We start from the raw sequence: 26,819 nt of genomic DNA, 5'->3' as shown, positions 1-26,819 counted from the left end.
TCGTGATAAACGTTTTGGCCATGTCGTTCATCCCTAACTAGTAGTACACAACCGTGGTACCTTGTGGTAAAACTCTGACGTGGCCTCCATCAGCTTCTTCTCCTGGTCTGTAAACTGGGAATAAAACAGGAAATGAGCTCCAGAAACATCACGTGTTGTTGCCTAGTTACCACCGAGGAGGGTGATGATGTGTGTTTGAACTGTTCTGATTCAGAACCCACTCACCATGTCAGACACCCGGCTTCTCTCCAGGTTGATGTCCAGTTTGCTTTCTGCTCGGACTTTCTGGCTCTCCTCCTGATCACAAACATCGAGACAACAATTCAGATACAGTCCTCCAGAGTCCTGATCCAGAGTCCTGATCCAGAGCCCTGATTCAGAGCCCTGATCCAGAGCCCTGATCCAGAGCCCTGATCCAGAGTCCTGATCCTGCCCTCCTGTTTTCATCCTAAGCATCTAAAACTGTCCTGATCAACAGTTCTCCAGCTTTCTGAAGATCTTTCAAAGTTTTACTTTTTCCCCTCAGTTCCAGCGCTGGTACGGACCAGTTGTAGTTCAGTCTTGGTACAGGACGAGTTCTAGTCCAGTCCTGGTACTGGACCAGTTCCTCCTAACTCGCAGGATGAACCAGTCTTGTGTCGACACGTAGCAGAAAACTTAGCAAAGAACTGGTTTAAACTGGATCTTCAGGCTCATAGATGCATCATTTGTTCCAGTTTCTTTAGTTGCGTGTGTAAAACCAGGAAAGCTCAGACAGAAAACTGGATTTTAGTAGCAACAAGATTCCCAAAGACCTGAACCAGGACACACAGGCTGTGTCCGAATGTGCACCATACTCAAAATTACCTGCAATGCATCTTGAAGAGTAGTGAGCATCGATGGTCACTAGACAGGTCAATATAGACCACAATGCATTCCGGGCAGAAGCTCAACATGCCCCAAGGAAGAGAAAAAAAATTAGCTGTGCAAAATTACCTATAAGCAAACACGTGACTACTGCTACAGCGTCGTGTCCGAATCGCCAAGAGAATGAATCAGTATGTAGTGTGCTGTGTAGTGCAGCCCTATGTGGTGAACGAGGGGTTAGGGAGTAGGGTGGACATTCAGAAACAGCCATAGAGATGCATCTGGACCTTCAGCTGATTCATCTCTGCACTGCCCCTGGTGGATGTATTAGCTAGCAACCATGCTAACATGGTTCGTATGAAAGTACGAGGACAGTGACGTTTGAAATGAACGTACATAAAGGGAGCAGAAATGAGCCTGAAGTCCTTCAAATGGTCCTTGAACCTGAATCAGCCCTTTGGTGAGTCTGAGGACTGTAGTTCAGGAATTATTTTCTGGTCTTTGGGAATCTTCTATTTCCATGTCTGTACAGTAAATCTATTTCCAGGTTTATTGAAACACCAAACCGTCCTGAGGACGTCTGGACTAAAGCCTTTGTCTCCTCAGACACGGCCTGCGTGATGGAGAAAGTGTCCTCACCTTCATTCTGCTCTGCAGCTGCTCCAACTCTCGCTTCATTTTCTGCAGGAACAGAAAGAGTCTTTAGTTTTACACCCCCCCTCCTCTGGTGGACCACAATAGTCCAGTTTAATTCATCCCCATCTGTCCAAGAACACACTAGTTTATAAACGTGTCCTCATGTCTGTTATCTGGATTTAACCCTTAAATCTGACCATCTGACCCAGACTATCGGGTCATTGTGCAGAACTCTACAGCAACCAGTCATGGAGAGACTGGTTCTGGCGCACCTCAGGCCACTGGTGGGCCCATCACAAGACCCCCTCCAGTTTGCATATCAGCCCCATGTTGGGGTTGATGATGCAATCATCTACTTGCTGCAGAGGGCCTACTCCTCCCTGGATAGACCTGACACATCAGTCCGCATCATGTTCTTCGACTTCTCCAGCGCCTTTAACACCATCCAGCCTGGACTGCTGAAGGCCAAACTTCTGGACATGTGGGTGAGTGCTCCCCTCGTCGCCTGGGTAGACGACTATCTGACGGGCAGACCGCAGTTTGTGAGGTTACAGAGCTGTGTGTCTGATCGTCTGATCAGTAACATTGGGGCCCCCCAGGGAACTGTGCTGTCTCCCTTCCTCTTCACCACATACACATCAGACTTTAAGTACTGCACTGAGTCGTGTCATCTGCAGAAATTCTCTGATGACACGGCCATTGTGGGATGTGTGGAGGGGGGGAGGGAGGCGGAGTACAGGGACCTGGTGGACCGCTTTGTGAGGTGGTGTGGGGAGAACCACCTACTGCTGAACGTGGCGAAGACGAGAGAGATGGTGGTGGACTTTAGGAGGAACAAGCCTCTGCCCTCTCCTGTCTGCATCAATGGGACGGATGTGGACTCAGTGGACTCATACAAATATTTAGGCGTCACACTTAACAATAAGCTGGACTGGTCCACCAACACTGACGCCATCTACAAGAAGGGGCAGAGCCGGCTTTACTTCTTAAGGAGGCTCAGGTCCTTCCACGTCTGCAATAAGATGCTGCAGATGTTTTATCAGTCTGTTGTGGAGAGCGCCATCTTCTTTGCTGTAGTGTCCTGGGGTGCGGGCATCAAGGCAAAGGACGCCAACAGACTGAAGAAACTGATCAGAAAGGCAGAGTCTGCTGTCGGCTCTAAACTTGTCACCCTGGAGGAGGTGGTGGAGGAGAGAATGCTGGCAAAACTGCTGGCAATCAGGGACAACCCCTCCCACCCCCTCCATAACACACTGGACAAGTTAAAGAGCAGTTTTAGCAGCAGACTGATCCAACCCCGCTGCTCTAAGGAACGGTACAGGAGATCGTTCCTTCCTGCTGCAATAAGACTCCATAACTCATCCACCTCTGCCAAAGCCATGATCACACAACTGGACTAAGCCAACCACTGAACTTACTGCAACCTATAACTGTTGCTTGATATTATATATCATATAATTATACAATATTTGTATCCTTTGCACATCCAACATTCTGTATCATCTTTGCACATCCTTTATTTACATAGTCATATTTACATATCAATATCTGATAGCTAGTTTCATTATTACTGCCACTGCACTTTATCTGCCAATCCACTCTGTATTCATATTTTATTTATTTCTAATTTTATTCCACTCTGGATTTCTATCTTTATTTTATTTCTACTTCTATTCCACTTTACTTATATTGTATATTTTACTTCTATTTTTTATTCATAGTTTATGCCACGTATGACACTGGACTACTGTAACAACGCAATTTCCCTTCGGGGATAAATAAAGTTGTCTGTCTGTCTGTCTGTCTGTCTGTCTGTCTGTCAACCTGACCGAGAACCATTTCGACTGGATCTGGTGGGTTGGAGCAGGAAACCTCTAAAACCAGCAGGACAGTGGTCCTGGAGGACCAGAGTGGGACATCCCCGATGTAACCATGGAGACAGTGAAGGAGGCTAATATCTAGTTGATGTTAACAAGAGGTAAAGGAACAGCTGTGGATGGTAGATGCTGGATAACGACCGGCTGGCCTCTACTGGTCACCTCCATGTTGGCGTGGCGTTAATCTATCAGGACCTTGACTTACTGTGTTCTCAGACCGCAGGTTGGCAAATTCACTCTTCTCCAGAATCACCATGTCCTTCCTGATGGAGTCTAGGTGAGCCATGATCTGCTGGACAGCAATCTCCTGGAACACAAAACCCTCCCAGTCAGCTCTATGTTAGCTTTGCTAGCTCAGACTGGGGTCTACCTGGAGGTCCTACCTGGTGGGATTTGGTCACCATGTCCTTATAGACGATGTCCATGTTGGCTGTGGTCAGAGTGACCAGCGCTGACACGATCAGCTCTGCCTGTCGCTTCTCAAAACCTTCACAACAAACGTTAAAGAGAAATTAGGGAAATAGAAGGTTCAGATCTGAAACCAGCAACAAGAGGTGGTTAAACTGGAAACCAATTTCCTAAACACACATCCAGACTGGGGTTAACAGACCCAGAAATAAACAAAGACTCTCCCTGTTCTTAGGGCTCTGAGCATCACTGTGATGTTTGTCATCAGACCGGATGTGACCGTTAGCTTAATACGTAGCATGATGAGGAAAGGCTCTGAACAAAGAAAGTTTTACTCCTTTCTTTGGATAAAACATTATTTAATATTCTCCTGATAAACTTTATTTTCCATTAATGAGGAAACAGAAAACAGAGGTGATTTACTAGGGCTAGTTTATGCTAGCTGCTAACCACAGCTAAAGCTAACTCTTTTTACTATTTGTTCATACATTGAAAAAAAATATTCTGAATTTATTCCAGAACAAAAACAATAAAGATCTAATAAAAAGGAATAAAAGGAAAAGTAGCAGCTAAAGGGTACGCTGCTGAGCTAAGCTAACTAGATAACCTGCAACTGGCATGCGGTCTTAGCAGAGTTAGCTAGTTAGCATTGCTCCTAATTAGTGCTTCTGGGCTAGCTCTGCTTGGCTAAGCTAGCTAGCTTACCTGCAACAGAACTGCAGTCTTAGCAAAGCTAAGCTAGTTAGTTTAGTTAAGCAGTCTGCAGTTATATTATTAAAGATATTCATGTGTTTGTTTCGCAGTGGTGTTTTAGGGTTGATCATCACTAATGTTTAGGGTCTGCTGAAGGCCATCTCTCCTGGTTCTGGTTCTGATGGAGGTTTCCTCTCCTGGTTCTGATGGAGACTTTTTTCCTGGTTCTGGTTCTGATGGAGGTTTCCTCTCCTGGTTCTGATGGAGGTTTCCTCTCTTGGTTCTGGTTCTGATGGAGGTTTTCCCTCCTGGTTCTGGTTCTGATGGAGGTTTCCTCTCCTGGTTCTGGTTCTGATGGAGGTTTCCTCTCCTGGTTCTGGTTCTGATGGAGGTTTTCCCTCCTGGTTCTGGTTCTGATGAAAGGTTTTCTCTCCTGGTTCTGATGGAGGTTCCCTCTCTAGGTTCTGGTTCTGATTGAGGTTTCCTCTCCTGGTTCTGGTTCTGATGGAGGTTTCCTCTCCTGGTTCTGATGGAGGTTTTCCCTCCTGGTTCTGATGGAGGTTTTCTCTCTAGGTTCTGGTTCTGATTGAGGTTTCCTCTCCTGGTTCTGGTTCTGATGGAGGTTTCCTCTCCTGGTTCTGATGGAGACTTTTTTCCTGGTTCTGGTTCTGATGGAGGTTTTCCCTCCTGGTTCTGGTTCTGATGGAGGTTTCCTCTCCTGGTTCTGGTTCTGATGGAGGTTTTCCCTCCTAGTTCTGGTTCTGATGGAGGTTTTATCTCCTGGTTCTGGTTCTGATGGAGGTTTTCCTTTGCTTATATGAACACAGTTATTAAAAACTGGACTAATGTGGATCACATGATGGATCAGTTTTAACTGGACTATAACTGGACTAAAATGAGTCGGACTGAACTGAACCGAGCCTGTAAAAGTGACATGAGATGATTTTGTTGTGAATTGTTGCAGTATAAATAAAGTTAAATTGAATTTTAAATTAAACAAAGTGATTGGTTGGAGGTAGCTGATACAGAATGGTGGGTGGAGGCTGATCAGGTGACCAGAGCTGACCAATCAGAGAAGGACTCAGGAGCAAAACCTCACATGCAAAAATATGATAGGAACGATTAATTATCCGTTTTACCAGCGTGATTTTATCAGGAGTCGTGAGGTGTGTTAAACAGATTTATTCAGCACTGTGTAGCTCTAAAGTAACCCAGCTGTTAGCTGCTGTCCATAATATATGTCATTTTCTCTGGACTTCTGAGGTACTGAGGATACCTGAGAACCAGACGTTCCTCCATCTGAAGGTCTTACCGCTGTTCTCCAGCTCTGTCACCACGGCGTGGGAGTCAAAGGTGAGTTTCCTCTGCTCCAGAGGAGTCAGCTCAACTTTCCTCAGGTCGAAGGTCGCCAGCGGAGCCCTCATGTGGAAACCTGTCATACAAGATCCAGAAAAGGTCTGAACTTCATGGGGTCTTTCTGTGGGTGGAGCCTCTCTAACCTCTTCATGGACCGTTTCTAAGTCTCCCGATCCTCGTGTTCTTTATAAAACAGTTAACCCTGCTCTCAATGCTCATGAACCCATGACCCACGTCTTCTTAAGGAGGTTTTTCCTACTCTTGGTCCCTCTGTTCCTAATGTTAATTAAAGTAGTTTGACTCTAGTGTAGTGATCCTGCTTAGTCTAATTTTAGGCCAATCTCCAAGTGAATTTGTTGTCCAAAATCTTGGAAAAAATAGTCTACACCCAGCTGAAGGCCTTCCTGCAGGAATACTGTGGACGTGTTTGTGTCTGGGTTTAAAACGTACCGCAGCATTGAATCCGCTCTTTTAAAGGCTTTAAATGAGCATTTAGCAGTGGATTCGTTTAGATTGAACAGCTGTGGACACAGTGGACCGTGGCACCTTCTCTCCAGGCTGGAGCCGAGGCTGGGCATCACTGGCTCAGCTCTGCAGTGGTCTGATCAGAGTTTCTGTGTCCTGATGGATAATTTTACCTCTGCTGCCTCCACTAGGGGCGCCACAGAGCTCCATTCTCGGTCCTCTCTTGTTCTCTTTGCCGCCCTGGTGCTATTTTTAGAAAGTATGGCGTTTCACTTATATGCTGATGACTGTCAAGTCTATTTCTCTTTAAAGCGTGATGGTTCTGCTCCAACAGGGGCTCCAGCTGTACCCTTTCTTTTGACTTTTCCTCTCTGGCTCCACATGAAAAATCCAGCATCACAGATTTAGGTGTAAAAATGGACCCCGGCCTAAAACTGGTCTCACAAGTCAAAGCTGAGGAGAAGTCCTGCTTCTGTCAAACATCCAGCCCGTCCAGTCCTGGAGACAGTTATTACATTTCTAACAGCTCCTGGTCATTTATAGCCTTATTAGCATTTACCTTGTTCTGTATGTGCAGTTTTTATGCGTTTTTATCTTTTACAGCTTGGATCAGCTGGTATGTTGTTTTTAAGTGCTTTAGAAATAAAATGGTGTGGGATGTTGGACCATGTTTATCAGCATCTCACCATCACCCCTCCCAGTTTTACTGGTTTCTACTGGAAAGTCATTAGTGCTACTGGTTCATTTTTGAACTGGGAGCTATAAGAGCCAGTTCACGGTAGCGGGATTCTTTAGGAACAGGGAAATGATAGATCTCTGATAAAATAATCTGAGCCACTCAAACACGATCGGAAAATAAGTAGAGAACAGACCGCAGCGGTAAATCGATTATCTGTTGATCACTTACTAATTGCAGCCAGACTGATCACAGATAAGTTGATTGTAGCGGACTAATCGGTTCACCTCCACTGTTTTCTTATCTACTTTCATTCTGAGCTGTTTTGGCTCCGCGTGCGTCGCTCACCTCTCCAGGTCCCGGCCCAGCGCGGGTCACACCGCCGCAGCAGCGCGTTCATCCCGGAAGCTGATGTGAGGTTGACTTTCTGGAAAGTTTCCCTCTTCAGTTAAACCAGTAAAAAAAAAAACTCCCAGACGAACCAAAGTTGACTGACCGGAAACAGGCTGAAGGGTCAGGACGTCTTGACGTTACCGTCATGTTCAAACGCAGTAGGAATTCTCACAGTCTGAAAGTGCCTCACCGGGAAAAGAGACCGAACAGCTGCATAAATATAATAAAGTTCGTACATGAATTGTTTGCTTTAAAGCACAATTTATCTATGTAATTAGTTTTTATCAACAAATAAAATGCAATCTGACATTTAAACAGCAACACGACTGTTTTTTTTTACAACGAAGCTCAGAATCCCCGACTTTGCGAGGTGACATTTAAGGCGTCTTATTGCGTCACTGCCATTCGAGTTCTTGTATTAAGAAGAAGAAGAAGAAGAAGAAAAATTTATATATATATATATATATATATATATATATATATATATATATATATATATAATTAAAAAAAAACAAGAGTATAAATTATTTGTCCAATTCTTCGTTGTCAATAAAGTTAAGAGCGAACTGTCATGGCGGCTACTGCGGACTTTTGGGGGTGGTTTGCAGCTTTAGCAGCGAGTGTTTCTCTGCTGAAATGTCTCTTCACCAACGCTTAGTGAGTAAAATCTGGTTTCTGTGATCTGATTTCATTCAACTGGGAACTTTCAGGTCGGTGGTTTGATTCCTTGAACGGGAATTAAGAAGCAAAATTGAGGTTCGTTAGCAGCCAGCTAACAGGCTAGTACTAGGTGTTAATCCACAAAGTGTAATACAGAGGAAATTAGCTGTTGTGTTTTAGGGCCGTCTGCGGGAAACTGTTAGTCGGTGAAGAGGATAAAAATTTCTGGGTTGTCTTTAGTGAGAAAAAGTTGTTTGGAGTTTGTCTTGACGTGTCTGTTGATGCAACCGAACCCCCGGCAGGTGGCGCTGTTCGTAGCTTCAGTCTGTCCTCCAGGAGTTTATTTACATACACATTGTTTACATCAAAGGAGCAAGCTTCCGGTTTCACAGGACAGGCAGACCCAGTTAATTAGTGTTTGTTTCTATAAACTCTTAAAATCCACCACAGAAGCCTAATTTCTGTTCGGTCGAGTGAATAACAACATCTGTGTGATGCATTATTTATATTATTTATCCCAGACTGGAAAATGAGGGTTGTAGCATCAAGAGTTTAGGTAAACAACTAAAAAAAAACAAAAAAAAAACAACAACAGAAACCTATATGTAACATGCAGATCAACAAGATAAAGGAAAATATGAAGAATAAAAGAAGATAGAAAAGTGTGAATGTTAAAATGTTTAGTTGGATGGATAAAAATAAGAAGCATAAAAACAATGTGCAAAACTGAATTATTTTATCAGTTTGATTTATTTTTTTATTTGGTTATTTGATTTGATTCTTTTTACCAATTCCTACTTTTCCTACTTTATATAATGTAGCTGTGTTTTTCCTCAGTGGGAAACCAGATTAAATGAATAAAACATTTGAGTCAAAATATAACATTTGATGCCTTTCCTCCAAAATAAAAGCAGCATGTTTAAAATCCTGTCATGGTGGAGGAATGAAATCCGACTTGAACGGCTTTGTGTGGGTTTAATGATGGCTTCAGTGTCTGTGGTTTGATCTCACACAGAAACACTTCTGGAAAGTTCCTGCTCACTTCAACCTTTCAGACTAAAAGACGGCCTCTCTGCACATCAAAACCATTTTACATCATTTTGTCATCTGGTTTGCAGAGACGACACAAGGATGCCAGTTTGTTCTAAACGCTCGCCGTAGAGGTCAGAGGGGGAGGGGCTAGAAGGGGAAATTTTATGATTCGACTTTAGTTTGAAAAACTTTATTAGGTTTCTTGCAGAGAAATTACAGATAAAAAGTTTCTTCACTTTAATTTAAAGCAGAGGGCAAATAAATGTGGTTATGATGGAAGTTTATGATAGAAAGGTGGTAGTTAATGTCCCAACAAAGCTTTTTATTTCGTCTGATGTTGTTAAAAAAATCACCAAAATCAATCTATTCAGTTATTAATCAGCTGGAGATTCTAACAACCAGTTCACAGAGCTCGTACTCTCTCCGGATCAGGAATGAGGTCCTGCCCCAGGTGGAGGAGTTCACGTATCTCGGGGTTCAGGAGTGAGGGAAGGATGGAGGAAGATGGACAGGCGGATCGGTGCAGCGTCTACAGTGATGTGAACTCTGCATCGGTCTGTCGTGGTGAAGAAGGAGCTGAGCCAAAAGGCAAAGCTCTGGATTTACCGGTCGATCCACGTTCCTACCCTCACCTATGGTCACGAGTAGGGCTGGACAATAATTCAATATCTATATATCTATATATCTATATATATATCTATATATCTATATATATCTATATATAGATATATAGATATATATATATATATATAGATATATATATATATATGGTTTAATATACTTTCATTCAGTTACGTGAGTTTTAAACACATTTCCGATATTTTGATATACAAACAGTAAACGATGACAGCGTTTGATTCAAAGTTTTATTTGACCTTTGATGGTGATTTCAGATGTCTTTGAAGGCTAATTTAGTCTTGCTAAATACAAATAAAAGGTGAACATTCATTTATTGTACAGTTTTTATTTCTAAAATGTTATACAGGGGGAGTTTTATAGACTTGGCAAAATAATCTGTTGTGGCATTTTTGGTAGTTTTTCTGAGGCTTTTATGTTTATATCGATATCGGAATTATATCTTATCGATCAAAATTAAGAAATATATCGTGATAAGCTTTTTGGCCATATCGTTTAGTCCTAGTTATGAGCTGTGGGTAGTGACCTAAAGAACAAGATTGCGAATACAAGCAGCCGAAATGAGTTTTCTCCACAGGTTGGCCGGGCTCTCCGTTAGAGATAGGGTGAGGAGCTCGGTGATCCCCCGGCTGAGCTGGTGAATGTGGCCGGGGAGAAGGAAGTCTGGGCTGTCCCCCCAACCCGAGCCGGATAAGGCGTAGAAAATGGATGGATTCTAGTAATAAGTAGGGCTGTCAAATGATGACATTTTTAATCAGATTAATTACAACTTTCAAATTTTTCTTAATTAATAAGTAAGTAAATGCAGCATGTAATGTTCTGTATGTTGTTCTAAATCATCTCCACCATGTTCTAGATCCTATATTCTCAAACTGTGGTACGTGTACCACCAGTGGTACGCGAGGGCCTCTTGGTGGTACGTAGAAGAAAGTCATAAATATTTTTTAAATAAAATTATTAAACATTAAGGGTCGCGGGTAAGCTGGAGCCTATTCCAGCATTACCGGTGAGAGGCAGGTACACCTGGACAGGTTACCTGTCCATCGCAGGGCCAACACATAGGGAACAAACAACCACAACGGTGGGAGGAAGCTGTAGAACCTGGAAAGAACCCAGGCATACACGGGGAGAACATGCAGACTCCACACAGAAAGGCCACAAAGTTCGAACCTCCCCCTCCAGCTGAGATTCAAACCAGCAACCTTCTTGCTGTGAGGCTGTGGTGCTAACCACCACACCACCGTGCAGCCCAGTTCCTTTATGAACTGTCCATAGCTAATAGCTATGTATGTTATAGCTTAATATGTTTGCTACTGTATGTTCAGGTTTTTCATGATGGTGGTACTTGGTGAGCTCGATATTTTCTCATGTGGTACATACTGTAAAAAGTTTGAGAACCACTGTTCTAGATCATAATTCATCATCTTACCAACCGTCTCCATGGTGATAATTTCTGTCCTAAAAGCAGCAGATGTGACGACTGAAGTTAAACAGCCGACGTTGATGAAGAAACTCTGATAAAACTGATGAGTTGGATAAAAACTGCTTTTTCCTTTTATCATTGACGTGTGTGTGCAGCAGTGATAAAAGTCCTACAGCAGCTTCACCCAAAGTAAACACATCATTGGCTGCTTGTTTGCACTTTTTTCTTCACTTTTTTACATTAGATGATCACTTTAGTTGTAATAATCAGTTCAATGTGACGGTGTGAACCATGAACGGCTAGTTTCCTCCTTCTCAGCTGGTCCATAGACACACACAGCAAGAGAGAAAAACCGATCAGCTGATCACCGACATCCATGACGCTGTGTTTTTATTCTGGAGTCCATCGTAGAGCCGGCCGGCTGATCTCGTCCATCATGCTTCTCCGCGTCCCGTCGTCATTACGGACAAATGACGGATGTACGGAGCTCATCATGCGGCGCATGTTAAACCTTTTACAGCAACTAATTACATAAATGAAGGTGTTATTTTTGACAGCAAATGAAATGCTAGTGTATACAGCCTTTAATTTAACTGCGATTATTAGATCCTGATGGTTGAGCTGTGTGAAGGAGGCTGTCCTGGTCTACGTGGTGGACCAGGTGCAAGCCCGCGGGCTACCTGTCCGTCCACACTGCGCTGCTGTCTCTGTTCAACACATCAAACATCTCACTCTGTTCCCGTCAGACCACTTCACATCCTGTTCTTTGTCTCCAGTCATTCCACAGACTTCGAGGTCCACAGGAACTGGTTGGCCATCACCCACAGTCTGCCGGTCTCCAGGTGGTACTACGAGGTCAGTAAGCGGTCTCAGCACCTCAGCGATCGGCTGTCAGACATCCGGCCTAAAGATCGATGAGGTGTTTTCTGTCTCACTTCGTTTTTACCAAAACTTTTCCACAAAACTCCACATCTGATGTTAAAGGTTTAGGATTGACGTCAGGAATGTTTCTAACTTGCCGGCCGAACGGATGAATCCACATTGGAAAAAACGGCCTCGAAATATTAACCCTTAAAACTCCGATAACTGGAGGCTCCGCTTCCTGGAGTTAAACTGGGAGCCGGTTCCAGGGAGAGGGTCCGATAACTGGAGGCTCCGCTTCCTGGAGTTAAACTGGGAGCCGGTTCCAGGGAGAGGGTCCGATAACTGGAGGCTCCGCTTCCTGGAGTTAAACTGGGAGCCGGTTCCAGGGAGAGGGTCCGATAACTGGAGGCTCCGCTTCCTGGAGTTAAACTGGGAGCCGGTTCCAGGGAGAGGGTCCGATAACTGGAGGCTCCGCTTCCTGGAGTTAAACTGGGAGCCGGTTCCAGGGAGAGGGTCCGATAACTGGACGTTATAATGAAACTCGAATTCCAATAAATGATAAATTTTAGGAGTAGGAAATGAATCGATGCAAACAGAATTTCTGAGTCCAGCTGGAATCTCGTTTGAACCTGGTCCTGTTGTGCTCCTGTAGAACCGGTCTGAGTGGACCCTGGACTACCCGCCGCTGTTCGCCTGGATGGAGTTTGGGCTGTCCCAGGTGGCGCGGCACTTTGATGAGAACATGCTGCAGGTGGAGAACCTGAACTACGTCAGCCCGTCCACCGTCCTGTTCCAGAGACTGTCCGTGGTCTTCACAGACCTAGTCTTCATCTACGCTGCCAGAGAGTAAGTCCAGACCTGATCCTTCTCTAGTAGAAAGAAATAAACTTGTGATGTTTATAACGAACACAAGAAAAACCCTAAAAATATAAAAATCATTTAACTAAAATCCAGGAAATCAGAAGGTTTGACAGTAAAACAAACATTTTCCTCATTGCTGCATCACACCAGCTCGTAAACACCAACACCAACAACCAGAGGTGGTGAATAAATCCCTGCAGACCCGAGACCTGAACCAGGACCAGGCTGACTTACCCAGACATTCAGGATGCTGATCAGCGGTACTATGAAGCCGGTTATCAACTTTGTAATTCAGGGTTTTCATCTGGATCAGAGACCTCACGTAAAAGGGGCGGAGTTTGCAGCATCTGACCAATCACAGACCTGGAGAAACCCTGCAGACCTTCACCATGGAAGCAGCACTGTTACCGTAGCAACAGCCAGAAAGGAACGCGGGCTCTGTTAATGTGTAAATTAGTTACATTCTAAGATATTAACTGATGGGACGATATAAACGTTATAAGGTTATTACGGCCCAGACATTTGGGGCGGAGCTTCCTCGGTTCCTTCCTGCTAGTCTCCATTCAGGTCTTTAGAGGCTCCGCCCCCGTGTGAGCGCTTGTGTTTTTAACATTAATTCCTCACCATGACGACAAGAGTAGTTGTGTTTCCATTAATTCCTGGTTGTGTAGTTCTGCCATGTGTGAGCTTTATTATTAACTCATCATCTCAGATCAGCCTGGTGGAGCTAAACCGGAACAAGTCCAGAACCAGGACAGAAACATCACAGCTCTCAAAGACCAGAGACCTCTGTCCCTAAATCTCTTCCTCTCTAAGCCTCCTCTCACCGTCCACCACCAACCTGGACAGAATGGTCCAAGAATGGGCGGGGCATTGTCCAAGAGATCTGATTGGTCAGGAGGAGGAGCTTTTATACACGTTGGTCTCTGATCCAGAACAGAACCTGCTCCGGAGCAGGTTAGCCATTCAGCATAGGTTACCATGGTGATTTACCTGGTACAGGTAGAGTTAACCCTTAAGTTACCTGGATAAGAGGAAGTCCAGCTTGGTCGTACAGGCCTCAGGAATCAGGATATCTGGGATCTGGAAGATGACATGTCATAAAAGAAAACTCAAAAAATATCATTATTATTATTATTATCATCAAAGTTGTTGTTGGCTCAAATAAAGTCTCCTGGAAAGTGATTAAAAACAACTTCAGACACAAAAGAGAAATAAAAGAGAGATTATGGAGACAACGGCTGACACGTGAAAAGGAAAAGCAGCCAGACCGACAGATGTAGCAGATGACATCACCTCCGCCTTGATGGAGGTGATGTCATCTAAATGTGAAAGGTCAGCCAGCAGGTGGCAGCACTGCAACCTAACATGATCCACAGGTGACTGAACAGCTGGCGGTCGGTCTGTGACTCCGCCCTCTACAGGTCTTTCCAGCTCTGAGGTCCTGATTGGTCCTGTTTCTCCTCCAGGTGTTGCAGGTGTGTTCAGGGGCCAAAGACTTCCCGGGACGTTTTGAACCGGCCGTCCTTCATCCTGGCCGTCCTGCTGCTGTGGAACTTTGGCCTCCTCATTGTTGATCGTATCCTTCACCTTGAAACCCGACCATCAGCCAGGGGCAGTTGGGGGCAGTCTGAGGCAGTCGGGGGCCGTTGGGGAGCTATCAGGGGGCTGTTAGAGTCTTAGTTTAGTTTTGGGGTTTTTATTTATCATCTGCTGCTTCCTTCTTCCACTGTTTTATTTCCAGTAAACAGACCTGATGAGGAGGAGGAAACGAATCTTTCCAACAAACTACAACATGTAATGAGAACTTAGAGGTTTTATTTATTTATGAGCAGCTTTTAGATGATGATGCAGACCAGCAGCCCTCCATCCTGAAGCTCCTGAAACCAGTTTGATCCAGTAATCATCTGGTTCTGGTAGCCGCCAGACATCTGAGAGGTCACCTGACCAAACTTTTTCTTCATGTTTAAACTTCCTGCAGCCATCAGTCTCTGTTTCCTTCACATTTCCTGTCAGATCTTCACTTCCAGTATAACGGCTTCCTGTTTGGTTTCCTGCTACTGTCAGTGGCAAAACACCTGCAGGTACCCACTCCCTGTTCCTGAACGCACCTCAGCCACACGCTGATCCCACTCCCTGTTCCTGAACGCAGCTCAGCCACTCGCTGATCCCACTTCCTGTTCCTGAACGCACCTCAGCCACTCGCTGATCCCACTTCCTGTTCCTGAACGCACCTCAGCCACACGCTGATCCCACTCCCTGTTCCTGAACGCACCCCAGCCACACGCTGATCCCACTTCCTGTTCCTGAACGCACCTCAGCCACACGCTGATCCCACTTCCTGTTCCTGAACGCACCTCAGCCACACGCTGATCCCACTTCCTGTACCTGAACACACCATAGCCACACGCTGATCCCACTTCCTGTTCCTGAACGCGCCTCAGCCACACGCTGATCACACTTCCTGTACCTGAACACACCATAGCCACACGCTGATCCCACTTCCTGTTCCTGAACGCACCTTAGCCACACACTGATCCCACTTCCTGTTCCTGAACGCACCTCAGCCACACGCTCATCCCACTTCCTGTTCCTGAACGCACCTCAGCCACACGCTGATCCCACTTCCTGTACCTGAACTCACCTCAGCCACACACTCATCCCACTTCCTGTTCCTGAACGCACCTCAGCCACACACTGATCCCACTTCCTGTTCCTGAACGCGCCTCAGCCACACGCTCATCCCACTTCCTGTTCCTGAACGCACCTCAGCCACACGCTGATCACACTTCCTGTTCCTCAACGCACCTCAGCCACACGCTGATCCCACTTCCTGTTCCTGAATGCACCTCAGCCACACGCTCATCCCACTTCCTGTTCCTGAACCACATGCCCACGGACCAGTTGGATCTGAATCATCTTTCCAACATAGTTTTCTTTTTTTTGTTTGTCATGTTTGGTGTTTCCTGTTTTTATTTTGCTTGGTTGGGTTTATGTTTGTGTTTGTTGTGTTCCAGTCTCATCACCTACAGGGGGCGCTGCTGTTCTCCATCCTGTTCAACCTGAAGCACATCTACCTGTACGTGGCCCCGGCTTACGGCGTCTACCTGCTGAGGAGTTACTGCTTCACACAGGACAACACAGGTACAGTCTCCATGGCAACGGTCACACACAGGGGTATTGCACGAAACCAAGATAAGGGATTAAGCCGGGATATGTTGGTTATCCTGGCTGAATTTAGCCCTAAGTCGGTTGCATGAAAGCAGCTCAAACTAATCCCGGCCAAGTTACTGTGGTGATTTATCCGCTGCAGCTAGCCTGCTCCAGACCAGGCTAACTGCTCAGGCTAAGATTAATCCTAGCGAGTCACCTGCATGTCCAACGTCAATTCTGTGAGGAATTAATGTGTTTTACAGCATGTCCATGGTCTTCCTAAGTATGGCGCGTCCTCTTAATCATCCAGTATTAAAATATTACATTTACAGTCACTGTACATTTAATCCAAATGTGTTCGTAATCGCAACAGCCTTTTTATATGGATTCGAGTTGCAGTATTATTACTCAGGCCAAGTGTTATATTGCTATGCTAATGAAGACTGCTCGTCAAATTGCTGTCAGAGGTTTTATAAATATGTGGTTTATTGCATTAATTGAGATTACAAAACACAGCGGATGAGGTTACAAAGGTGTATTCAAAGAAATCCGTGACGAGGGCAATGTAGAATATTCAGGTCCAACTCCCCTTCACCTGTTCCCTCTTCATAATGGCTTTCCCTTTTTCGGAGGATGTGCTGGACGAGGAAGCCCGCATCCTCAGAAGAGCATTCAGACGTGAACGAGTCTTCAGGGACAGCTCACATCCCCTGGCCTTTGGAGATGACTATGTCATTGAGAGATACAGATTTTCGGTTACTGGATTTCCAGGTCCAGTTTTCAGAGTGTCCGGCGTTTAATCTCTAGATCCAGCTCCATTCCTTGGAGCTTGCTCTTTTTGAGTCAGCTTTTAACATCTGCCAGCTCTATCGCTCTCTCCAGGTGCCCTGAATAAAGTGTTCTGACAGTTTATGAAGTCTGTAAAGGAAATGTCAGTTAGCACAGCAGGATTTGTGCATAACGTAGATTTACTTTAGCCAATACTCACAATGTTACCAGGCCGCTTAGGAGACTGTGCAGCATCCGGGTCCTGCTACACATTTTCTATTAGCACCACATCACTGACTTCATATCCTTCATGGAATAAATAAGCAGGCCAATCCCATAAAACTGGACTCCACTGACACAGTCTCCTCATCTGCAGACGTGCATTCTGCAGCTGCAGATGTGCCTTCCCCCTGCCGTATACATGCAGCGAGAGGACTCGGATTAAGATTTCACAGAACATACCAAGCCTGTGATTTGGAGACACTGTACTAACCGGATCATCTTCTGGTGGCTCCAAAAGTGTAATTGTGTTCCCAGACACTGCAAGGTTATCCAAAGTCAGACACTATATTATATTTGATTGTGTTCCTTGTGCAGTAGAATTGCAGTACTTTGTGTACCTTGTATGAAGCGGACAGTTTCTGTGGCTGGGACAGAGTCAGTTATTGTCCCTCCCTGGATCCCCTCCATCACTGGCCTCCCTTTATTTAAATGGAGGCCAGTTCCTCTGCTGGAGTCACATCCTGGCTTGGTGGGCCGCCCCCTGTGCCAGTTCTATAGGCCTTTTTTTAAGGCAAGGCAAGGCAGTTTATTTGTACAGCACATTTCATGTACAGGACAATTCAAAGTGCTTTACATAAAACAAAGATATTACAGATATTTAGAATAGTAAAAGGCATCAACACATAATCACAATAAAATAATAAATTACATTAAAATGATTAAAAGCAAGATAAGTTAAAAAAAAGTTACCGTGCAGATTTCATGCATAGGCACATGAGAAAAGAAATGTTTTTAACCTGGATTTAAAAATGTCTACATTTGGTGAAAGTTTAATCTCCACTGGCAGTTTGTTCCACTTGTTTGCAGCATAACAGCTAAATGCTGCTTCTCCATGTTTAGTCTGGACTCTGGTCTGGACTAGTTGACCAGAGTCTTTGGACCTAAGAGCTCTGCTAGGTTTATATTCTCTGAACATATCACAGATGTATTCTGGGCCTAAACCATTCTGGGATTTGTAAACAAGCAGAAGGGTTTTAAAATCTATTCTGTGACTGACTGGAAGCCAGTGTAAAGATTTCAAAACTGGTGTGATGTGTTCAGATCTCTTAGTCCCGAGGGGTATTGCACGAAACCAGAATAAAGAAATCCAGGATAATTAAGCAAGCCCAGCTTGACCTAGCTTGCGCGGCCTATCCTGGCTTAATTGGTTGCACGTTTGCTGAGCCAGGATGAGAAGGTGCGGCTAGGTTAAGCCAGGTGAAGATAGTTGGGATAAGTGCGTGTGCACGGCATACTGAAGCAGACCTCGCGATCGCTCACAGAATCACCGATGGGGAAATGGATAAAAGTCGCGCGTCCTACGTCACAGCCGCTGAACAACAGCCCCTGACGGAGTTCTCTGACGAAGTTAAGGATATTATAAGGAAAAAAGGCAAAACCAATGCCATAAGTAAAGAACGCGAGAGAGCCTGGCAGACAATAGCCGACCGGCTCAATGCGTAAGTAGTCAAAAACTGTACAATTAATAAACAGTGCTCCACTGGAACTGTCATAATTAGGCTACAATTAAAGGATTACTTTTCAAATCCACTAACTGTTGTATACTTTAAGAGTGACAAGCAGGTGCATGTTACTCAGGAAATGTAGAGTATGATTAGGTGCAAACAATTATCCACAATGTGTCATTTAATCTATTTTCCTCATGTAACGTTTTTATCTATTTTATCTTTCTGTCCTTCATAAAGGACAAACCTGTCTGGCCATAAAAGGACCTGGCAGCAAGAAAAATTAAATATAAGAACATTTTGCAGGCTGGTAAGTGACTCCAAAGTAGATAACCGTGAACAAATGAGGTGAATAGATGAGGTGTCTGCTGACATGTTCAATGTCTGTATGATTGTAGCAGTTAAAAAAAGGCCTATAGAACTGGCACAGGGGGCGGCCCACCAAGCCAGGATGTGACTCCAGCAGAGGAACTGGCCTCCATTTAAATAAAGGGAGGCCAGTGATGGAGGGGATCCAGGGAGGGACAATAACTGACTCTGTCCCAGCCACAGAAACTGTCCGCTTCATACAAGGTACACAAAGTACTGCAATTCTACTGCACATGGAACACAATCAAATATAATATAGTGTCTGACTTTGGATAACCTTGCAGTGTCTGGGAACACAATTACACTTTTGGAGCCACCAGAAGATGATCCGGTTAGTACAGTGTCTCCAAATCACAGGCTTGGTATGTTCTGTGAAATCTTAATCCGAGTCCTCTCGCTGCATGTATACGGCAGGGGGAAGGCACATCTGCAGCTGCAGAATGCACATCTGCAGATGAGGAGACTGTGTCAGTGGAGTCCAGAAGGCTTGAGGCATGTCAGTTTTATGGGATTGGCCTGCTTATTTATTCCATGAAGGATATGAAGTCAGTGATGTGGTGCTAATAGAAAATGTGTAGCAGGACCCGGATGCTGCACAGTCTCCTAAGCAGCCTGGTAACATTGTGAGTATTGGCTAAAGTAAATCTACGTTATGCACAAATCCTGCTGTGCTAACTGACATTTCCTTTACAGACCTCACAAACTGTCAGAACGCTTTATTCAGGGCACCTGGAGAGAGAGAGAGAGCTGGCAGATGTTAAAAGCTGACTCAAAAAGAGCAAGCTCCAAGGAATGGAGCTGGATCTTGAGATTAAACGCCGGACACTCAGAAAACTGCTGGAAATCCAGTAACCGAAAATCTGTATCTCTCAATGACATAGTCATCTCCAAAGGCCAGGGGATGTGAGCTGTCCCTGAAGACTCGTTCACGTCTGAATGCTCTTCTGAGGATGCGGGCTTCCTCGTCCAGCACATCCTCCGAAAAAGGGAAAGCCATTATGAAGAGGGAACAGGTGAAGGGGAGTTGGACCTGAATATTCTACATTGTCTTCGTCACGGATTTCTTTGAATACACCTTTGTAACCTCATCCGCTGTGTTTTGTAATCTCAATTAATGCAATAAAACACATATTTATAAAACCTCTGACAGCAATTTGACGAGCAGTCTTCATTAGCATAGCAATATAACACTTGGCCTGATGAAATCATGCACTTATGACCAAGTTGATATTGTGTGATGAAATCGTGATCCTGTATTTAAACAAAATGACTAAAAAAAAAAAAATAAAAAATAATAATTATATGCACTGCACTAGCACTACACGACAGCACCTGGGTCTAACTGGACTCAAAAGCGGTCTGACTAACACTTAATGATGACGTCCCATCTTGTTTGAATTCATGCTTGTGTTGTTCTTACTCTCAAATGTAAGTCGCTTTGGATAAAAGCGTCTGCTAAATGACTGTAGAATAGAATAGAATAATAATACTACAACTCGAATCCATATAAAAAGGCTGTTGCGATTACGAACAGATTTCGATAAAATGTACAGTGACTGTATATGTAATATTTTAATACTGGATGATTAAAATGACGCGCCATACTTAGGAAGACCATGGACATGCTGTAAAACACATTAATTCCTCATAGAATTGACGTTGGACATGCAGGTGACTCGCTAGGATTAATCTTAGCCTGAGCAGTTAGCCTGGTCTGGAGCAGGCTAGCTGCAGCGGATAAATCACCACAGTAACTTGGCCGGGTTTAGTTTGAGCTGCTTTCATGCAACCGACTTAGGGCTAAATTCAGCCAGGATAACCAACATATCCCGGCTTAATCGCTTATCTTGGTTTCGTGCAATACCCCTCTGGTTAAAACTCTAGCAGCAGCGTTCTGGATGAGCTGCAGATGTTTAATGCTCTTTTTAGGAAGTCCTGTTAAAAGACCATTACAGTAATCCAGCCTACTGGAAATGAATGCATGGATGAGTTTCTCTTGGTCTTTCTGGGAGACTAAACTTTTAATTCTGTTGATGTTTCTGAGCTGGTAAAAAGCTTCTTAGTGACAGCTTTGATGTGGCAGCTGAAAGTCAGGTCTGAGTCTATCAACACTCCAAGGTTACCAACTTGGTTGGTGATTTTAAAAGCCCGAGTCTCCAGGTGTTTGCCAATGCTGACCCTCTTCTCTTTGCTACCAAACAGAATAATCTCAGTTTTGTCTTCATTTAATTGTAGAAAATTCTCCTTCATCCAGGTGTTTATTTGCTCCAGACACTGACACATTAAGTCTATTGGACTGCAGTCATCTGGTGACAGAGACACATAAAGTTGTGTATCATCTGCATAACTTTGATAACTAATGCTATAGTTCTGTAATATTTGACCCAAAGGGAGCATATACCAGTTGAACAGAAGAGGTCCAAGGACTGACCCCTGGGGGACTCCACAAGTCATGGCCACAACTGCTACAACTGTTTAACTGCTACAATCATACAGACATTGAACATGTCAGCAGACACCTCATCTATTCACCTCATTTGTTCACGGTTATCTACTTTGGAGTCACTTACCAGCCTGCAAAATGTTCTTATATTTAATTTTTCTTGCTGCCAGGTCCTTTTATGGCCAGACAGGTTTGTCCTTTATGAAGGACAGAAAGATAAAATAGATAAAAACGTTACATGAGGAAAATAGATTAAATGACACATTGTGGATAATTGTTTGCACCTAATCATACTCTACATTTCCTGAGTAACATGCACCTGCTTGTCACTGCGTGTTCCGTGTGTGTTTACCGTGTTCCGTGTGTGTTTACCGTGTTCAGTGTTTGTTTACCGTGTTCCGTGTGCGTTTACCGTGTTCCGTGTGTGTTTACCGTGTTCCGTGTGTGTTTACCGTGTTCCGTGTGTTTACCGTGTTCATTGTGTGTTTACCGTGTTCCGTGTGCGTTTACCGTGTTCCGTGTGCGTGTACCGTGTTCATTGTGTGTGTACCGTGTTTCGTGTGTGTTTACCGTGTTTCGTGTGTGTTTACCGTGTTCCGTGTGTGTTTACCGTGTTCCGTGTGTGTGTACCGTGTTTCGTGTGTGTTTACCGTGTTTCGTGTGTGTTTACCGTGTTCCGTGTGTGTTTACCGTGTTCTGTTTCTGCAGACGGTTCGGTCCGCTGGAGGAGTTTCAGCCCGCTCCGTCTGCTGGTTCTGGGCGGCATTGTGACATCGGTCTGCGTTTTGTCCTTCGGGCCGTTCATCGTCATGGTGAGAGCAGTCTAAGGTTTGATTCCTGTTCAGCCTCTGACCCAGTCTGACCCAGTCTGACCCAGTCTGACCCTCTTCATTGTGTTCTGTCTTCCAGGGTCAGCTGCCCCAGGTCCTGTCCCGGCTCTTCCCCTTCAAGAGGGGCCTCTGCCACGCCTACTGGGCCCCGAACATCTGGGCCCTCTACAACACGCTGGATAAGATGTTGGCAATGCTCGGTGAGGCTCCGCCCCCTCCGTCTGATGATGACGATGATAAAGACCAGAAAAAAACAGAACATGACTTGGTTTATTTCTTCTTCAGGTGTTCGTCTGAAGCTGCTGGAGGAGACGGAGCTTCCCCGAGCCTCCATGACAGGCGGGTTGGTCCAGGAGTTCCAGCACTCTGTCCTCCCCTCCATCTCTCCCTCCATCACACTCATCTGCACCCTGATCTCCATCCTGGTGAGTCCAACCAGCTGCCTGTCGGCCATGTTTCCTTCAGGACCACTTCCTGTGACATTATAAACCTGAGACAGAACCAGTCTGAGCCGATCAGACATTCATCTGAGCCAGTCAGTCCAGCATCCTTCTCTTTTCTTTGGATCCAGAACTTTCCCAGTTCTGCCTTCTGGTCCACCAGGCCTGGATGGAGAGCCACCCCTAGTCTCCACCCTCAGTGAAGGTGGAACTAGGGGTGGCGATATTGCCAGAAATAATCTGTTTTGATGTCTTTGGTCACACAACCTGTCACAGTGGGGGTGATATCCTTCCACCGTTTGCCCGACTTATCATAAAGCGTAGTAAAGATCTACTCCATTCGGTCCTACGAGGGACGCGGTCCTGCAAGTTTTCCATGTTTTCCTGTTCCAACATTCCTGACTCAGATTAATGATTAATTATCAATTCAAATCAAATTTATAAAATACTTTTTGTGCTGAAGGCAACACAAAGTGCTTTACTTGATAAAAAAAATTATGCAGAACTTCATAGACTGCTGGATCCATTAAATTTGAGAATGATGCTGGAATGATCCAGGGAATAATGATGGGAATGATGTTGGAATGGCTGGGAGTGTTCGAGTCTCCTCAGTCTCTCCGGAACCAAAGAGCTTCCCAGGAGAACTTTACAACATCCAGAGGAGGAAATTCTGCTGGTTCTGTTGGTTCCTTCCTCCTCCAGCTCCTGGACATGCTGGTCACCTCCTCTTGCAGGTTTTCTGGACCCGTCCTGCTGGGAGGAGACCCCGGGTCACACTCAGGACCAGCTGGAGGGATTATAGCTCCGTCCTTCTTTTAAACTCTTTAGCTGCTTTTCCTGCCAAGCTGTGTTGTGTTTATTGTTATTTACAGTGTGCGTGTTTACCTGGCAGCACCTCCACAACAGCCACAGCTCCCTGGATGTCCTCCCTATGTGATGGATTGATAATAAAACTGGACCTGAACACCTTAGAATCCCCTCAGGAGGGACTGGAGAGGGGTGGGCTCCCTCTTAAACCTGCTGCCTTTGTGGCCGGACATTGGGTTTAATCCGGTTCTGGAGGTTCTGATAGTTTGAAAACATGAAAAAGTTTTATTGGACCGACTTCTCATGTCCTTCACCTAACACTCTGCATGATCACCTGTCCTGAACTCTGGTTGGTTTTCAGTTGTTCAGTTTATTTTTTACCTTCCTGAATAATCGTGTCTGAACCCCCCCCAGCCAGCGGTGGCGTCTATATGGTGGTGTCCTCGTGGACCTCGAGGCTTCCTACGCTGCCTGCTGCTCTGCGCTCTTGGATCATTCATGTTCGGCTGGCACGTCCATGAGAAGGCCATTCTGATGGCCGTCCTCCCTCTGAGGTGAGCCGTGTTCCTCGCGGTGGGGGGGTCTCCATCCCGATGGCCGACCTCCCTCCGAGGTGAGCCGTGTTACTCGCGGTGGGGGGGTCTCCATCCCGATGGCCGTCCTCCCTCCGAGGTGAGCCGTGTTACTCGCGGTGGGGGGTCTCCAGGGGAGGAAGTGAAACCTGTCGTCTGTTCTCCTGCAGCATCCTGGCGGTGGAGAGCAGAGAGGATGCTGGGATCTTCCTCATTCTGACCACCGCGGGACATTATTCCCTGTTCCCGCTGATCTTCACCCCCCCAGGTAAACCTGATCCAGACCTTTTGTTTCATTTGATGTAAAATCTCTGGTCTGACTCGTTACCATGGCAACATGTTTCAGAGCTGCCCATCAAAGTCTGCCTGATGCTGATCTTCACCATCTTCTCCTTCTCTGCTCTCAAGAAGCTGCACAGGTAAACCCACCCATCAATCCAGATCCTGATCCCGATCTTGATCCTGAACCAGATTCTGATGCTGAACCTGATCCAAAACCATATTCTGACCAAGATGCACATCCAGATCCAAATTCTAATCCAGAACTGGATGTAAAACATGATCATGATCCTGATCCAGGTCCAGATCCTAATCCAGATCCAGAACCCGATCTATTTTCAAGTTCAGAATCCAAGTTCTCCTTCAGAACCTGATCTAGGTTCTGATCCAGATCAAAATCCAGAACCAGATCAGGATCCGGATCTAGATCCAGATCTAGATTATCTGTTTTTTCCTGGTTTAGTTTGATCAGCAGTTTATTCAACGGTTCAACGGCTATTGATCAATGTTAATGACTGAAACTGATCAGTGATTGGTTTGTGGATTAAACGTTAAAATGATTTCAGATTTTAGTAAGTAATCAGATTACTCTTTCTTCAGTGGTCAGGGATCGCTGCTCCATCCACTAGAGGTCATCTATTTGCTAGGCCTGGTTGCCATGGCGATTGCCTGTGAGGTTGTCTTCCCTCTGTTGCCATGGCAGCAGAAGCTTCCCTTCCTCCCCCTGCTGGCGACCTCGGTGTACTGCTCGCTGGGCATCTGCTACTCCTTCCTGCGTCTGTACGCCAGCCTACTGCGAGCGGACCACAAACCCAAACAGTCGTGAGACGGCGCCACACAGGTTAGATCCTTTCACACACCCACACACCGGGAACGGAGGCGGAGTTCAAATGGAAACTGATCTGCATCCGTCCTCCTCTTTGGCTCGCTGCGCCAAACTGAAAAGCTGAACTTCTTCCTTTGATCCGGGAAGACATCACAGAAATAAATTTCCACTGGTGGATCCAAAAAACCACGAACCCATGAAAATGATCTGACAGTCGTTGATGCTGCAACTGAATCACACACGTCCATCTTTGAGGAACTGATGGTGTTTTTTGTGGACCAAACTGCTGAAAAATGCTCATGTGTTTTTTCTTTTGTATTTTCAAATAAAGTAAAAATGAGTTTCCCCTCTTTGTGTTTGTTTTACTGAACCTTTTTCAAATATGTTGAACCAGCTTAATAAACCTGCTGGTCTATCTTTGGTCCCTGAAGAAGCTTTGACTGGCTCCTTGTTGTTTTCTGGAGTCTCTGATGAGGAGCTGCTGTAGCTGACTGTTCTGAACAGTCAGAAGTCTTAAAATACCTAAAGGTAATTCAACACAACCATTTATGAGTCCCAGCTTAGTGACCATATTAACTAGAGCTGGTGAACTGGTCTGATTTGGACCATGATAACTGTATAACTGAGTTACCATGGTAACTAGTGTTGGAGAGCTGGTCTGATTCAGCTATGCCTGCTATGACATCATGTTATTACATGGCTGACGCATCTATAGCTATCCGGCTGATACGCCAACCTACCTGGTAAGGGTATGGTTGCTATGGAAACCCAATCGGCTAACCCAGATCAGGGTTTACCAAACCGTCCCATCCCGAGCTGGACCTGTTTTGGGAAACTGGGCTTTAGATGAAGTTTTGGGTCTTTTTCTTTCTTTCTTTCTTTCTGCAGTTTTAAAAGAAAATTTTTTTTTCTCGCTTCATAAGCTGCGAGTTGTTGTTCGCAGCAGCATTTGAAGGCAGCAAAGTTAACAACCAGATTATCTGTAGGTTTCATGGACCATGGAAATATAACGCAGTTTCATCTGCATAGAAACTGATACTGAATGAACGTCTCTGTGGAAGCATACGCAGTTAAAAAGAAGCAAAAGTCTCAAATCAGAGCCTTGTGGAACACCTGCATGTTGTTTTACCTTTCATATAAACGACCCAAAGTTTGTTTAAAAACTTTATTGATAAGGCAACACCACACGATTGGTTGAAATGAACGAACAGGAAAGGATTTCACTTGATAAGAACGGGTATCATGGTTGTCAGATCTGATAGATAACTCAGGTTTTAGCTTTCAGGACAGGGTTCATGATGGATCATCACTGTTCCTGTCTCTGGTTTGAACGTCGTAGTATGAAGTCAGAAAGGCTTAAAAACTGAAGGTCAATCAGGTAAAAGTCACTTAACACAAAACAATCTGGCTGTAAAATGTTGAATTAAAACCATATGATGAAACATTTTTAGACATTTTTCCAGAATCTGAACTGATCCAGAGTCAGATTTCATCTCATTAACTTTTAGATGCTTGAACTGAGCCTTTTGTTCCTCATTAAAACTGAACATGGAAGTCTAAACCCACAGGAATTATTTTCTTTTTAAACATCTGACCCGGTTTGAGGTCAGACGCCCACTAAAACCTCAGAATGGAGAGTTTTTGTCACTGCTTCGCCAGAGTTGATGGAAGCCTTTGATGGGACATGATTTAAAGCTCTTAAAGCTTCTGCTCGGTCAGTGAGATTATGGTCTTTCCTCAGATAGCTGGGGTCAGCCTGGGTGTCTCTTCAGACTGGCC

The 26,819-nt window shown here is 44.9% G+C and overlaps 2 protein-coding genes across 5 annotated transcripts; one reads left to right on the top strand and one right to left on the bottom strand.

Annotated features, from left to right (window-relative positions):
- Window positions 1-6: 6 nt before the first annotated feature.
- Window positions 7-7,481, bottom strand: ccdc90b (coiled-coil domain containing 90B). 2 transcript variants are annotated; one of them, XM_041979435.1, is made up of 7 exons: window positions 7,306-7,481; window positions 5,773-5,892; window positions 3,743-3,846; window positions 3,565-3,666; window positions 1,486-1,527; window positions 226-297; window positions 7-114 (listed from the first exon to the last, which is right to left on the bottom strand). In XM_041979435.1, the coding sequence occupies exons 1-7, from the start codon at window positions 7,355-7,357 to the stop codon at window positions 34-36; spliced, it is 573 nt and encodes a 190-aa protein (XP_041835369.1). In that variant the 5' UTR covers window positions 7,358-7,481; the 3' UTR covers window positions 7-33. The 2 variants fall into 2 exon arrangements, with proteins under 2 accessions (XP_041835369.1, XP_041835370.1); XM_041979436.1 differs by having other exon boundaries at window positions 7,189-7,320.
- A 430-nt stretch (window positions 7,482-7,911) lies between these two features.
- Window positions 7,912-25,385, top strand: alg8 (ALG8 alpha-1,3-glucosyltransferase). 3 transcript variants are annotated; one of them, XM_041979433.1, is made up of 13 exons: window positions 7,912-8,007; window positions 11,878-11,956; window positions 12,618-12,811; window positions 14,296-14,405; window positions 14,843-14,910; window positions 15,844-15,970; window positions 21,995-22,098; window positions 22,196-22,316; window positions 22,402-22,541; window positions 23,778-23,917; window positions 24,106-24,203; window positions 24,282-24,354; window positions 24,815-25,385. In XM_041979433.1, exons 1-13 carry the CDS (start codon window positions 7,922-7,924, stop codon window positions 25,038-25,040), a joined length of 1,566 nt encoding a protein of 521 aa, XP_041835367.1. In that variant the 5' UTR covers window positions 7,912-7,921; the 3' UTR covers window positions 25,041-25,385. The 3 variants fall into 3 exon arrangements, with proteins under 3 accessions (XP_041835367.1, XP_041835368.1, XP_041835366.1); XM_041979432.1 differs by lacking the exon at window positions 7,912-8,007 and adding an exon at window positions 11,452-11,832 and having other exon boundaries at window positions 11,866-11,956; XM_041979434.1 differs by lacking the exon at window positions 11,878-11,956.
- The last annotated feature ends 1,434 nt before the right edge of the window (window positions 25,386-26,819 follow it).

The sequence above is a fragment of the Melanotaenia boesemani genome, unplaced genomic scaffold, assembly GCF_017639745.1.
Source record: "Melanotaenia boesemani isolate fMelBoe1 unplaced genomic scaffold, fMelBoe1.pri scaffold_146_ctg1, whole genome shotgun sequence".
Classification (NCBI taxonomy): domain Eukaryota; kingdom Metazoa; phylum Chordata; class Actinopteri; order Atheriniformes; family Melanotaeniidae; genus Melanotaenia; species Melanotaenia boesemani.
This window is presented reverse-complemented; position numbering and strand designations above follow the sequence as displayed.